This window comes from Dermochelys coriacea, chromosome 14, assembly GCF_009764565.3.
Source record: "Dermochelys coriacea isolate rDerCor1 chromosome 14, rDerCor1.pri.v4, whole genome shotgun sequence".
NCBI lineage: Eukaryota > Metazoa > Chordata > Testudines > Dermochelyidae > Dermochelys > Dermochelys coriacea.
In genome coordinates, this window is record NC_050081.1 from 19879147 (window position 1) to 19895044 (window position 15898).

The 15898-nt window shown below is 38.7% G+C and overlaps 1 protein-coding gene across 6 annotated transcripts in view; it reads left to right on the forward strand.

The window, feature by feature from the left end:
- Positions 1-15898, forward strand: part of TBCD (tubulin folding cofactor D) — a 292421-nt gene that overhangs the window by 27438 nt on the left and 249085 nt on the right. For all 6 annotated transcript variants that reach the window (XR_006275752.1, XM_038372287.2, XM_043497516.1 and 3 more), the window contains exons 7-8: positions 694-749; positions 3572-3704. Coding sequence is in view for 5 of the 6 variants with exons in the window: in XM_038372287.2 (XP_038228215.1) it covers positions 694-749; positions 3572-3704 (189 nt within the window). In the remaining variant the exon portion in view is untranslated. The remainder of the gene's footprint in view (positions 1-693; positions 750-3571; positions 3705-15898) is intronic.

A 15898-nucleotide genomic window follows, 5' to 3' on the forward strand; every position in this document is an offset into this window, starting at 1 on the left:
CTCATTTTGCTTATGTAATATGAAAGGGTTTAGCCCACAGTTGCAAATCCTGCATACAGTTCTTTCCATTTTTAATGTAAGAAAGAAATTTAAGTTTTTCGTTCTTCTAAACTGGTAGACTATTTAATTTTAAAGGTATGTAGTATAAATGCATATTTTGTTAGACTAGTTGATTTTAGAAGTAAATGGGTAGTGTTTTCATGCTATAAACCCAGGTTAGTCAATTTACAGTCCCAAGGGAAATAAGTTTGACTAGAGCGAACAATGATATATGAAATTGTCGTGAAAAAGTGCTCAACAGGCTACAGCCAGCTTGATTGAAAAGTAGCATCTGTGTAGATAAACTTTCACAGAAAGTTCAACCTCATGTAAATTGAAATGGTTAAGTTACAAATCCCTTCAGGATGGTTTTATAATAGCATCAACAAATGAATAGCTGATGGTATTGACATTAGTCTGTATTGCTTTAATGCAACGGTACAAAAAAGATGATCCCACTTTCAAAGACACTGACATGGAAACTTTGATTTCTGGCATGTGGCTTGCTAAATGGAAGGTTGTTTCTTTCATTGGCTCAGTCTAATGTTCATAAGAATAAACATTAAGAATGTATTTTCAAACCTGTTGTGTAGTTTTATTACTAACTCTGTCTCTGCAAACTCTTTGACAATTTAATTTTCTTTTTACCTTTAGTCTTATCTGGTTGTCAGTGATAAGGCTCGAGATGCAGCTGCTGTACTGGTTTCCAGGTAAGTCTTGTGCTGGTCTTGGCAAAATGGAAAATGTTTAATTTCTTAGCTTGAAAAGATTGCTATTGGCAGTACTGGGTGGACTTATAGTATTGGTAGTAGTACATGGAATACTTGTATGAATGTAGCCCCAATATATGGTGATGAAAAATCATTGCCATCAGGCAGCTGTTTGGCCTACCTGAAATAAGCATATTCCTTTCTGTTTGAGAGGAGAGGTGTCTATCACAGTTGATGCTTTTAGCAGTCTTCATCCGTACTGCCAACAAAATGAAATTTGAATTACATTCTCTTGCCTGTAAGGAATGCTCTTTAGTATAGGATTCAGAAAGGGTGGGAAATCATTCCCTACGGCTGCTGGTTACATAGTATATTATGTGGATTATGAGACGATTTCTGTTTTCTGTTCTTTTAATCTGGCATGTTCTTGGAACACTAAATTCATGGAGATGGACTAGTAACATTAAATTTTGTTCTGTGTAACAGTAATTTTCTCATCTTTCTTCTCCCCTCCCCCGAAAAGTAGTGCTGCTGTTTTCTTTGGCTTTTTTTTATTGTCAAAGGAGCCTTAAAGTAAATTAGACATAGGATGTTGGAACATCCTAACCACTTATCCTACATAACACATGTTCAAGCACCAAATAAGCCAGCCTGTAAGGAAGGTACAATAATTCTCTGTCACAGAGCTATAAGATCGAAAGTTTGTCTCATCAACAGAAGTTGGTCCAATAAAAGATACTACCTCACCTACCTTGTCTTTATAATAAGCCACTGGATATATATTTGGTACTGACAGTAGCCTGTCATGTTTTCTTGTTCTAGTCCAGGGGTTGGCAACCTTTCAATGAAGAAGAGCCTTTTTTTTGTTTTTGTCTTTGACCAAAATATTTCGAGAGCCGTATCACACGCAAAGCTACTTGTAGAGTTAGAATTTATCAACTAATTATAATTAAACAAATTAAAGTTATTACTACTCACCAATACTTGTAATGCGACTTCTGCCATTTGAATTTGAATATAAACAGGAGGGGGCTGGAGTGCAGGAGGGGGTGCGGGCTCTAGGAGGGAGTTTGGGTGCAGGAAGGGGTTCTGACTGGGACAGGGGGTTGGGGTGTGGATGAGGGTGCAGGCTCTGGCCGGGAGGCATTTGCCACAGGCGGCTCCCAGTTTGAGACACAGCAAGGCTCTGGACTCACGCCGCTCCTGGAAGCGGCTGGCTGCTGGCACATCTCTGCATGCTGTGTGGGGGAGGTGGCTCCACGTGTTGCCCTCAGCACCGTCCTCACAGCTCCCATTGGCCAGGAATTGGCCAATAGGAGCTGTGTGGGCCGTGCTTGCGGGTGCGGGCAGCGCATGGAGACCTGCTGCCCCCTTCCCCCCCGAAGGGGCACGCAGAGTTGTGCCAGCAGTCAGCTGCTTCCAGGAGTAGCATGGGGCCAGAGCCTTGCTGTGCCGCCGATTGGGAGCTGCCTATGGTAAGCACCTTCTGGCCAGAGCCTGCACCTTGCACCCCCTCAGAAAATGGCTCCCCACCAGGGGGCAGCCAAAGATCCGCATGTGGCTCTGGAGCCGCAGGTTGCCGACTCCTGTTCTAGTCGATTTTTAATGTGCACTCCCACCCTGCCACTTCCCAAAAAAACAAACCAAACTCTTCAAAAGAGCTAATCTGCATCTTTTTTTAATCCTCCCCCGCCCCCCCATTTTTTTTTTTAAATTCCATCCACCACTTTGGACTGTAAGTTCAGTTACTATAAGGCATTCTTAAAGATGAGTTATTCATGAAAAGAGAGAACTTTAATAGTTGGACTGAATCTAATGTCCAATATCACTTGCCAGTAATACAGTACATTAATATAAGTTTGTTACCTGCTAACAGGATGACACCACAAAGAAGCCCTGTGTTTCTGTGCAGGGTTCTATTCTGCCACCTTGCTGTCAGTCCCCCACCACCTTTTTAGTTAAAACCTAATTTGCATATGGATATGCATTCATAACAAATACCAGATAATTGAACTGGAGAACATTTCTGAATATATTTTGATACACAGTTGGATCTATTGATTCTTAATGTAAGGTTGTATCATTAGCAAAATTATCCTTTCGAGATAAATTCCAGTGACTCTTTGCCTTACATTTTACTTGGGAGGGAATTTGATCACATGGTTAGTGTACAGATCAGGGACCCCTGGAATCCATCTGACTGTGGATGCTTTGTGGCCTTAGGGAAGTTGTTGTGACTTTTCTGAGTCTGTCTTTTTCTCTGTAAAATGGGTATATTACTATATCTCTCAGGATGTAGTGAGGATTAAATCATAAAAGGTTTTTTAGATGCTCAAATAAACATGCTACAAATACAGATATATTCCTTGCAATATCTAAGACTAACATGACTAAACTGCTGGTGATTAACACCGAGCAATAGTGACACATCTTACAATTTTTGATCAAATTCGCAGAGGTTAATCGTTTTGTTTGAGTGCAATGGCTTCCCATAAAATTGAAACAGGAAAAATAATGGAAAGCATCTTTTTGGGGATTCCTGAAAAATCTAACAATTTGTAGTTCCCGACAGTTAAATTGATAAATTTCTTAATTCCAGTTACAGCACGGTGCATTGAAATGAAATATTCTAAGTTAGGACTTCATTTGGAAATGATAGGGTTAAACATCTGACATTTGGAATGTTCATACCAAAAATGTCTTGGAAAATGTCCATTTGACTGTTGCCTTTAGGAACTGAAGTCGGTTTGGGTAGCAAGGAAAAATAGTTACTAATTGGATTGCTCTGAATGGGTAACTTGCAATGTGTTTTTCTGTGACAGGTTTATTACCCGCCCTGATGTCAAACAAAAAAGAATGGCAGACTTCCTGGACTGGGCCCTTTCAACATTATCTAAGTCCTCCTTCCAGACCATAGAGGGGACTATCGTAATGGATGGCATGCTTCAGGCCCTGGTAAACACTGTTGATACCATAAAAGATCGTCCAAGTAAATTAATGCATTTATGGCGTTTTGTTCCACATTGTGCTATTGCTGGTACTAAAATACATTCCTTTTAAATTTTTAAGACTTACAGAATTTTGTCTGTATGATATGTCATTTGGGTTTCTGTTAAAACACTTCTAAATATGTGACTTCCTTAGTGCAGGTTCTCTCATTGGGGAATTACTTTTTTTTGCCATTGGCAGATAAAATAGAATATAAAAGTTAGTACCCATCCTAATTTTTAAAATATGCATTTGAATACAAAGTGGTCATTTCCTAATTTACCATTTATTTCCAGTTTGGTACAAAAAGCTAAAAAAGTGGCGTAATAGTGATATTAACTGACAATGTCCAAAACGGAAAGGCCAAGATTTTCAAAAGTCTGTATCCCCTGTAAGACCATTCAGATTGGATATCTAAAATTGCTAGTGATTTGTGACAGTCTTGGCCCAGTGTTCTGTTGAACTGGAATAATGATCTAACCATTTTTAACAGGCTATTTTATTTAGACTGTCTTTGTATAATCCAAAATATAAAACACTTGTTATGTAGTATTTTTGCATTAGTCTGTTTTTCAGATGTTGCTTCCTCCAGTGACATTGCTTACATTAAATAGTACTAACAGAGCCCATAAATCGAAGGGGTTTATTCCAAGATTGACATTAAAGACTAAAATATTTTTTTCTCCTATGAATAGTATATTAATTTCATGTTGTGTCTAACTATAACCACACTCTTTGTCCATGATCTTTTGGGTGATTGCACTCTCCTTTCATATGTACAAATGTCCAAGATGTCCTATGTAAATAAGATCATGTTTGTGGTTTATCCTTGTTACATATAGATAACTTTAAGGGTGACATACATGCTTGATGCAACATTTTACAATATACAATGTATTGTGTCTGGCGTTTTTGGTGCCCAAATATAATGGAGTGTATTTTTGTTTTAGTTTAGCTGTTTTTCATCAAAGCTGAAGTAACATAAGTGCCATTAAATAAAGTGTGGTGTTGCATAGTCTTACTGGATTCAGGATTTGCTAACATGCAGTGAGACTTGCATAAATTTGCCACTCCCAAATAACAGCGCTGTATGTTTGTTGTGGTGCATTACTAAATATTGAAGCAAGTTTGTGGGGCTGTAGTTGACTTTTTTTGGTCTTCACTTGCATTCCCAAATCAGAAAAAATGACCCTGAGCTACATTTAGAATAACTTGTGATAAGCCTTGTTGTTCAAGAAAGGGGAAATATTGCTCCGTATGCATTGCAGTGCTTTTTCAAAAGAGTTAGAGAACAGAGTTTCATCATCTCCTTGTCAGACCTGGAAAAGCAGACTGTAGACTGTTCTGAGGTGCATGATGAAACCTGCAGGGTGTATATTACATTAGTGTTTTGTCATTCCTTTGAGTTTGGGTTTGGCTTTGGCTTTATCCACCTGTTCATTAATGCGTGTTAAGCGAAACAGGTGAACACTTAACAAGTAGAATCGAAACCAGAGTATGATTTAATCCCTGGAAGCAACAGGTTTGATATGATTTATTTTCTTCCCCTTCTGGGAAGGGAGCAAGTGTTTGGCAAATTTATGTCATTTGTGTGTTCTACTGTTGGTAATTTACATTCAAATCATTATTGGCATTAATTGTTTAAAATGCCCTTAAACCCTTCAGGATTGAAGGCAAGAAAAGGTTTAATATCCATTATAGAAATGAGAAACAAACGGACTCAAAAGGAAGAGAGGTTTTGTAAAAAAATACATTATCTTAAAAGTAGAGTAGAATATGAGTAAATGAGTAATTCTTTCAGGAAATTCATTTTAGGAAGGTTTACTTTGTTTATACTGCACACCTGTTAAAGTAAAATCATGAATCAAAATATAGGTTTCCTTCTCCCTTGGAGAGGCTATATAGATTTCTTCGTACTATTCACCCTAGTTAGAATTTTGTATAACTGATATTCAATAAATCATTGCTGGGTGATGTGGAGCAAAATGCATCCTTGGCATGTGAGCACTGAGATTTGTTAATAATCTCCAGAAATCTTTATGCTATCCTTTTTGACCCTTATTTTGTGGTGATAGCCCCACCTGCACAATTTCCCTTGACTGTGAGTCTGTCCCATCCCAAATAAATGAGCAAAGACGACTCCCCAGTCATGCTGAATTAACATGATAGTAATTGATTCTGGTAAAGGATGGTCAGACATTTATTACCCTTCTGGAGCAAGGGGGTGAGAGGGACAATTCCTTCCCTGGGCTGCTTCTGTGGTAGGGCAGCTGTCTGGTGTCCGTAACATAGAGTGCGCGTGCGTGTATATATAAAAATATGAGAGAGAGAGACGCACACAAACTAGTCTTAAATATTTCTTCTACATAGAAGTCATAGGTTTTTGTATTCTCTGGAGAAGAGCAATCTAGCATTACATCTAGGCTCTTGTTTGTCAAGTGTGGCAAACTACCCTCCTGGTTTATGATATCACTGGGAAGATGATGAAAATGCTTTTGGAGATTGGTATTCAAAGAATGTACTTTGGAACTTGATTTTAGTGGGCTTGGATATGGCAAGACTGTTCTGAATTAGAATGAAACTCACAAATTGTTTCAGTGCATTGCAGTGTGCAAGTTTCAATTCTGGTTATAGTGAATCCTCCACCTACTGCAAAAACTTTCTCTTTGGGTGTGGGAAAACTTTGGCTATAAGAATATTCCACTGATCACACACAAATGCGGGAGATCTACATTGCTTCTGTTTAGTCTGCCTCTTCTTGGGTTTAAATTTCAATGACTGGTTATGTTACTGTTTAATCTAACTCAGCATTTTAAATGGAGCAGGTACTATTGTGTCATGATTCTTGTTGAAACATGCATTATGCATTACACATCTAAATTCCACTGAGGGGCTTGGTTTTTTTTTACACCTGCTGACAGTAATACATCATTTCACAACAGGTGTGCCCTAGCAGGAAGCACTGCTTGCTGTATGTCACATTCAGTTTTTAAAAGCTTTTTTTAATTTTCCTGTAGATAAAAATGCAACATTTTTAAAATGTACTGTGTATGTATATATGATTTTTTATTTATATAGAATAGGCAAAGTCACAAAAGCTGAATTATGAGGAAATGATTTTTAAAATCTTAATTTATGGAAACATCTAACGTATTTCAAGGATCTGCATTCTAAATTATCTTGGTCTGAAAGTTTGCTTTTAAACCTGCCATTATATCGAGTAGCCTTTTAGTTATTGCTGCAGGGTGTAGCACTCCCAGTTCTTGCGTGACAAAGATGACATAATGTTGAAGTAGCTTAGGGCATTGAAACTTATTAAACCTTATTTAATTTGATTTATAAGTGACTCAGTATGCAAACGTGAATAATAATTAAAAAACAAAACACCCTACACAGTGATTTGATGAAACTTGGGAACCTTAAGAACTACATTTATTTGTATCTAAGAACAGGGCATTTCCCTGAGCTGCCTCTAGTGTAAGGATTGCTCGGTAATAGTTTCACACTTGTATGAATTGTGCCTCAGGAAAGAGACAGCTCTGCTACACTGTCCTTTCTGACCCAGAGGCACAAAAATAAAAATTTGGTGTAAACATTGCCCAAGTCGTCTTATGTTTTTGTTTCAGAGTTCTGGTGTTAAGAGATAATTAGTGATTTTGGGACTGTCTGTTGCTTTTAGGGATTGTATCTTTTAAAATAAAATTGCTTAGTTCAGGGCTATAAAAAAAAAAAGCTGCACAAAAATAAGGAGAATGAAGTGGGGGGGAAAGAGAGAGGGGCATATCTTTCCAAACCCTGTAGATGGGGAGGCCACTGGCCTCTTCACTGCAGTAATATCCCTGTCCCCTTCTTGATGGGGTTAAGTGTTCCAATTTCCCATTAAGAAAAGGAGTACTTTTGGCACCTTGGAGACTAACAAATTTATTAGATTTATTTAGATTTATTTGACAATTTCCCATTGTGTCACCTTTGCAACTTTTCCCCTTTCTCTTTCTCAAATAAACAACTTGTTTAATTAATCTTTTTATGGCAGTTTTCATAGTGATTAGTTTGAACTTCAGCATTTTAAGTATCAGAAGCCTGCTTCATTTCTTGCCAGGCCTTTATGCTGCCTTGGGCTGCTGATACTAAAGTTGTAGTTGTTAAAATCTGTATGTGCGCATTTAGTCTTATCCCTTGACCTCTGTAGTTAACATGGACATGAGTTAGGTAGGTAGATTTCCCTCTGCCCCCAATGGTTTTAAAATGTTGTTGTTTATACCTTCAAACTTCTTGTAGGGGACAACACCTTATAACTTCTGCTTTTCCCCAGATCTGTTTTCTGTGTTCCTATTAATGTATGAAAAGCAGGTCATTGCACACTTTATGTTTACGCTTTGAATTAGTTGCTGTGCAGAGTTTCACACAAGAATAACTTGAATGCCATGTTGAGTGTGGTGTAGAGCCAGACTGTAGCAATTCCTGGTGGTAAAGTTTTGCTATTAAAATATTCTTATACTTCAAACCAAGAACTTTTAATATAATACATTGCATGAGGAAATGATTTTAAGAATTGTCTATTGCAAAAGGTTCAATTATTCTCTTGCTTTACTGTCTGATATAGTTATGCTATTGGGAGGTAATGAGACAGCTCTAGTTCTTCCTTATGTACTTACGGAATCTTTGTACAGGACCACTCAACTCAAAGATTTTAAAAATCACCAAGTCTGAAGTTTGAAGTAGATGAATACAAACTTAGCTTTCAGTTGATCAAAATTTAGAGAACTTGTAAAAATTGTACTGTTTCCATCACTCTGCATAAAATTGCTACATATTGAAGTTTGCATGAGAATGTACTAAACAGCAAGTTCAAATGTGCTACATATAGCTATATAGAGGTAAATGTGAATGCTCTACTGAAGGAACACATTTCTGAAATATGCTAGTTTCCCATCTGATGTAAACAGAAATTATATGAGGAATAAAATAAGGAAGGGTCATAATTGAGTTACTTTACCATAAATTACATTAAATAATCTTTTCGTTTTGGTGAAGACCATTGTTCTGACTGTTTTTCATCTTAATGTTTTGTCTATGTTACTGTACCTAGCCCAGAGGCTGACATAGCTGATAGTTTTCTGGATATTATTCGTTTGACCTCTAGGGGTTGCTCCAGAGTGATAGAATATGCTGTTTTCTCGCCTCCCTCTGAACGTTGGGGTTATCCCTCTTCATCTTGGTTTATTAGAGCCGGAGGATAGCTTCAAACTTGTGTCTCCTGTTTGACAGCAAGACGTGCTTGTTGCCAAGCAGTCAGGCCACCCTTAATAGTGATGATTTGTATAGCTTGGGGTATATGTCCCGGAGGTTGTACTGATTCATAATCTCATAAAGGCCAGGCCTAAATGGGATATGTAGACAATTGGAAGGTGAGGTGCGTTTGTGTATGATTTTTTTTTTTTTGTTTTTTTTTTTCCCTTCATGATTACTAAAACTGGTTTTTTGTTTGTACCATATACCATGTTGTTTCTAAAACAACAAAACCAGACTTGACAGTCAGATCATTAGTTATATGGCAATGCTTTTCTCTAATTTGTAGGTGGCGTAATTACTTAAAGGAGAGGGAGTTACATATCTTTCAACAGGTTGGTTAAGTTGGCATATATTTTATGTTCTTATTAAAGTGGAAGGAACATGGCGTAACTTTATGATTACCTGGTGCATCCAATAGGCAGCTTCCTTACGTTCAATATTATTTGTTGCTGACCTTAAAATTTTCTAAATAGAAGGAAAACGAAGCATATTAATTGTTTCCTTTGTATCATATTTTTCTAAGAATGAAGTGCCTTGATGTTTTTCTTGCTTAAAGGCAAGAAAACTGAATCTAAATCTTATTTGCTCTCTGTTTACTCTCTGACTTTTCTCCTTCTCTTTTCTTTTCCATTCTCCTTTCATTGGAGCGAAATTTAATTTTTCACTTTTAATCTTTTTTTAATGTTTAAAACCATCCGATGTGTGCTCTAGGATTTCAGACTTGTTCAGAGTCCATCACTATACCTTATACATATAAACAACTGATGCTATATGCCAGGAGAAAATATGCATACTACTTTTTTGAGACCACCATGCAATTAAAATGCCTTTTTATTTTCCCTGGAAAATAAATCTTGTACATTTTAAGTTATTTAATGGTGATACAAAAAGGATTTCTTTAAAAATTGAGCCTGTGCTTGGTTTTTGCTTTTTTTATGATGTATGAAGAAAGCCGGAAAGTTTTTCTTTTCTTGTTTTGTTTTTTATATCAGAAATTATCTGGAATATCAAGTCAGGTTTTCCCTAGCTCTGCTTGAAGATCTCTTGGGCATCTAAGAACACGTTTATTTGGAATTCTCACAACTTGGTGGTGGTTCTACCTGGCATCTTTAAAGCATAATTTGCTGGGAGAAAGTGATATGGGTGTTCGTTTATTTTGAGGAGAAAAATGTATCTAGAACATCTTTTACAGGAGCATAATAATTTAGTGGAAGGTTTTATCAGTCTCTGTATTGTATTTTTTGTTTGTGCAAAAGAAATCTTTTGATCTTTCTGACTTACTGCATCTCTACAACCATGACCATTTTATCTCCTGGTGAAAACATGCTAGCTGTTGGGGTTTCTTTAGGTGGACAGAGATTTTAAAAATGAATTGTCTGGTTGAACATTTGCATTTATATAACACTTGCTCTAGTGTTAACTAATTGTCTTGTAGTTATATTAAAAACAACAAATGTTTGTCAGCCTTGTGTCACTGCTGCCTACTTGTATTGGTGCAGTTAAGGGGTGGGAAGGAAGCCTTTCCTTGTGTCCAGAAGCTTGCTAAACTCAGAGCTGCTGTGGACCTCAAGGAAAGCTGATTCTCTAGTTACAGCACCCAATTTGAGTGACCTACCACTGGTCCTAAAGACTTCAGGAACTGATAGCAGTAGTGCTCTAGCCAGTATCAATAAATGAAACAAGATATGGGGAAATAATCTCATCTATAACTGGTCCCAGACCATTAGGTCTTCAAAGACCATAGCTAGTTCCTTTTAGACTGTTGCATGAAATGAGTGGGTCACCAATGCAAAGCATGGAGCTTGGTGTTATGTGCTCAAAGCTTCCAACCCTATTAAGCAGGTGAGTCACTGCATTATGTACCAGCAGGAACTTTTGGATGCTTTTCAAAAGGAGCTCTAAGTAGAGCACATAATTATGTGCAGTGTATATTGGAATATACACATATATTAGAATATAGAAAGATCCGTTCATAGGAGTAGACAAAAAATGTTCTTTATATAGCGCATCGTGCTGTAGACCCACTACAATGACTATTTCATTCTATTAATTGCTGGTAATTATAGTGAATTAACCTCCTATTACTGAATAATCCAATAACTCAATACTTAGAGTAGATGCAGGGTTATTCTTTTGAACATTCACAAGGTGCCACAAGTACTCCTTTTCTTTTAGCAATATTTGTGTAAGGGTATGTCTACACTGCAAATAAAAACCAGCGACTGGCCCGTGCCAGCTGACTCGGGCTTGGGCTAAGGGGTTGTTTAATCGTGGTGTAGCTTGAGCCTTGGGACCCTGCAAGGTGGGAAGGTTCCAGAGCTCAGGCTCCAGCGTGAGCCTGAATGCCTGCACCGCAGTTAAACAGCCCCTTAGCCCAAGCCCCATGAGCCAAAGTCAGCTGGCATGGGCCAGCTACAGGTGTCTAATTGCAGTGTAGACCTACCTTTAGTGTAATTTGCCTTTTGAAAAGAGACAGCAGCCATCAGGTTTTCTATTATAACCTACAGTAGAGCTGTCTCAGTGATTTTATTAACACTTGCGTATATACTATAAGTAGTAGCCTTCCTTCACTGCTGCAGCTAGTACTATAGTGATTCTCTACTGTAAAGTAGGGAATAAAGTAATTCAGCACTTATTTATTTAGCAAAATCTTTGTAGGAAAATTGGTGTATGTTTAATTCCATTGTTCACCTTTCAGAAAATGTGACATGAAGGAAAGCATTACAGAGAAACTGTCAACTTGAATTTTTTAAATTGGCTATAGGAAAATAAAAGGTTTCAGAGTAGCAGCCGTGTTAGTCTGTATTTGCAAAAAGAAAAGGAGTACTTGTGGCACCTTAGAGACTAACACATTTATTTGAGCATAAGCTTTCGTGAGCTACAGCTCACTTCATCGGATGCATTTGGTGGAAAATACAGTGGGGAGATTTATACACACAGAGAGAGAGAGAGAGAGAGAACATGAAACGATGGGTTTTATCATACACACTGTAAGGAGAGTGATCACTTAAGATGAGCCATCACCAGCAGCGGGGGGGGGTATCATGTTTGTGGGGGTGGAAGGGCAAAAAGTAAAACTATTTCCCCATTTAATTTCCCCCCCCCACTGTTCCTCAGATGTTCTTGTTAACTGCTGGAAATAGCCTACCTTGCTTGTCACCATGAAAGGTTTTCCTCCTCTCCCCCCCCCCCCCCGCTGCTGGTGATGGCTCATCTTAAGTGATCACTCTCCTTACAGTATGTATGATAAAACCCATCGTTTCATGTTCTCTGTGAGTGTATATAAATCTCCCCACTGTATTTTCCACCAAATGCATCCGATGAAGTGAGCTGTAGCTCACGAAAGCTTATGCTCTAATAAATTTGTTAGTCTCTAAGGTGCCACAAGTACTCCTTTTCTTTTAGGAAAATAAAAATAACTTTTAAAGGTTTCCTTCAATTGGTATGCGCTGAATAGTTTTTAAAAATCCTCTAAAATATTTTGAGTTTCCCTGCTCTCCTTTTTATGTCTAGAATGGTCTTTTTAATTTTTTTTTTTTTGGCCCTGAGAGCAATATCCCCCAATATTATATAACTTAAAATTGCTCACTGATTAATTACTTGCTGCTGCTTGTGTGTATATATAAGGGGAGGTACCTTCTAGTTTCGTTTCCTGAGGGGACAGGATAAAACTCTCAAGATGGCCATTGAGGATGTGAAACTTAAAGGCTGGTTCACTTTCTCTCATGGAGAAGCCTGTGGTATGAGGCCAGAATGGAGGGACTACAAAATCCAAATTTCATCTCAAGGACTCTTCAGAAAATTGTTCTAAATGGGAGGATTTAGGGGTGCTGTGGAGAAGATGAGGGTGAAAGTAGACCTCCAAAATCCAGACATCAAGGAGATCCATGGAAAAGGGCAACTGCAGAGTTTCATGAACAGCTACCCATCTGTACTCCTGCAGGAATTGTACTGCCCTTGGCTTGAGTCCCCTTTGCTCATTATAACTCTGCAGGAGTTTGTTGCTTGAAACAGCATTTGCTCTTGCCTGTATTTCTGCACAGAAACAATGTATTTCTTGGGTATGTCCAGAAGCTGTAATCAGAATATAATTACATTGTGCTAAGATCATACAAAGATAGAAGGGTTGAGTATTTTGGTGAGTAGAAGATGGTGCTGTGGCTAATGGTTGGTCTAGTAATCTGCCCTAAATTCTGCAAAATGGCTTCCTCATGGTCTTGGGGACTTGGTAGTAGATGGCAGATGATGTAGTAGAAGTGTCCACACAGCTGGGGTTGTGATAAAATGGCCTAAGTAGCTTGCTGCAATGATCTTTCTTTAGTAAACATAGAGACATTCTAGACTAGTTTGTCGTGATAGACATTTGAGCAGAACTGGGTATATTTGAAAATGATATTTTTTTTATACAGATTTAGTACCTTTATAAAATGATGTTTATGATGGTAACTATATTGCTACTGACTACCTTTTTGAGGGCCAGAGTTGACTCTGTAGCGTTTGCACTTCATAAGTTATTTAGGGCTCAGTCATGCTTGAAAATTTCCCTAGTACTAATGTAAGCTGTCTGGGACAGGATATTGGGCAAGGTGGACCACAGTCTGACCCAGTATGGCAGCTCTTATGTTCAAATATAAAATAAACTGATATGAATCTTCAAAGCCCACTGTGTAGCTTGTAATACAGTGATCAGAAATACTAATTTAGGATCCTGAAATGCAATTTAATAACAAACTAAAAACAGGTGCATAGCCTCAGGGTATTTTTGTTGCTTTTAAACTATACTTGAAATGACATAGGCATGTAAATAGTTGGTGCGTGTGTGTGTGTGGAAATATTTCTAGGGTAGGGCTGTGTTCCTATTACTTTAACTCCTGGCCATATTTACCTTGGAGATTTCTTTCCTTGTGAATGACAAAGGAAAAAATAAGCTTCTCGATACAGTAGCTTTGTTGCATATTTAGAGGAATGTTTACAGATCGTGCAGAGAAAGTCTTTGGGTACCTTTTGATCATTTTTGTTTGGCTTAAGTAGCTTTCTCTTGATTGTAATGCTAAGTGACGCCTAATCCTGCTGAGATTTTTAACAGTAGGTCTAAATATGCCTCAGCAAATTCTGTTTCCAGAATAGATTTCATTTTTATGTGGGTCAGTATTGTGTTCTGATTTTCAAAAAGGTTTATTTACATTATTGACTAGGTGGGCAAAAGGATAAGATAGGAAAGTAAATTATGTATATTTGTGAAGTGACACAAGTTTTTGGTTATTCCATTTTCTGTTTTCTAGAATTGACATCTATATAAGAGTTATAGATTATTAAAACCTTAACTAAATCCTTAATTTGTGGGAAATGCTATTTTCCTTCATTTTGGGTCCTTGATTATTATGTAGTGTTGCTGTAAGCTGCTAATAGCTGCTTCATATCACTGTAGATCAGAGGTGGGCAAACTACGGCCTGCAGGCCACATGTGGCCCGCAGGACCGTCTTGCCCAGCCCCTGAGCTCCTGGGTTGGGAGGCTAGCCCCCAACCCCTCCCCTGCTGTTTCCCCCTCCCCTGCAGCCATACTGCAGCGCAGGCAGCTGCCAGTCTTGCTACTCTGAGTGGCATGGTAAGGGAGCGGAGGGGTTGGATAATGGGCAGGGGGTTCTGGGGGGCAGTCAGGGGACATGGAGCGGGGGGGTTGGATGGGGCGGAGGTTCTGGGGGCAGTCGGGGATGGGGCAGAGGTTCTGGGGATGGGGAACAGGGGGATTGGATAGGCTTGGGAGTCCCGGGGGCCTGTTAGTGGGTGGGGGGCAGTGGATAGGGGTTGGGGACATGGAGCGGGGGGGTTGGATAGGGGATGGGGTCTCGGGGGGGTGGTTAGGGGCAGGGACAGGTAGCAGGGGGTGTTGGCTGGGATGGGGGTTCTGAGGGGTGCAGTCGGGGTGGGAAGTGGGAGGGGATGGATAGGGGGCAGGGGCCAGACTGTTTGGGGAGGCACAGCCTTCCCTACCCAGCCCTCCATACAATTTTGCAACCACGACGAGGCCCTCTGGCCAAAAAGTTTGCCCACCACTGCTCGCGATGTACAGTAGCTGCGTTTCAGTAGTGGGTAGAATGTTTCCTATAACTTGTTAAGTTATAGAGGCTCCCAAAATAAAGCAATGAAGCTGAATAAATACAAGGTTGTTGTATTCTTTTTTTTTTTTTTTCTTCTTCTGTGCTACTATCCTTAAGGCCCCAGGACACAGCCGCAGTTCTTGTAGCTGAAGCTGTGTGTGCGTGTAATATATATGTTCTTGTAGCTGCATATTGCACAACACCATGGGTGTAGCTACACATTTGAAATTTGTGTGTGTACTGACCAGCTTTTCAGTTGTAATTTTCTCAAGCAGGTCTGCTATTCATCCAAAATGATCTGTAACACAGTGGAGGTTGTTACATAGAGATGACTGTTACATGTGATAAATGGCTTAAACAGCCCCCTCCCCCCCCCAGCCACCCACAACTCTTGCCATTCAGTAGAAGATAATCTTCCCCATAGAAATTGAAACTGAAAAATAAAGCATGTGGCATTTATTGTGTGAGACTCGTGAATTTCAGTTGCTGAGCTTTAATATAGCAACAGTTTAAAACAGTAAGTGAAGGAAATTGTAGCTAATTGAAACTAGTGGGGTGCTTTTCTCCTGCATTAATTTTTTGTCAGAAATCAAAACTCTCAATTAAAAAAAAATAGGTTGGAGAGGTTCAGTATTCTGACAAAAAAAAATATTGTAGTTTGAATATACATGTGGCTTTTGTTGTCAGTATAAATTTGTAATGAATTTAGATACTAAGGCTGGACATACTGAAATCATATAGAATTGATTAATATTGGTTTTAGTGCAAGT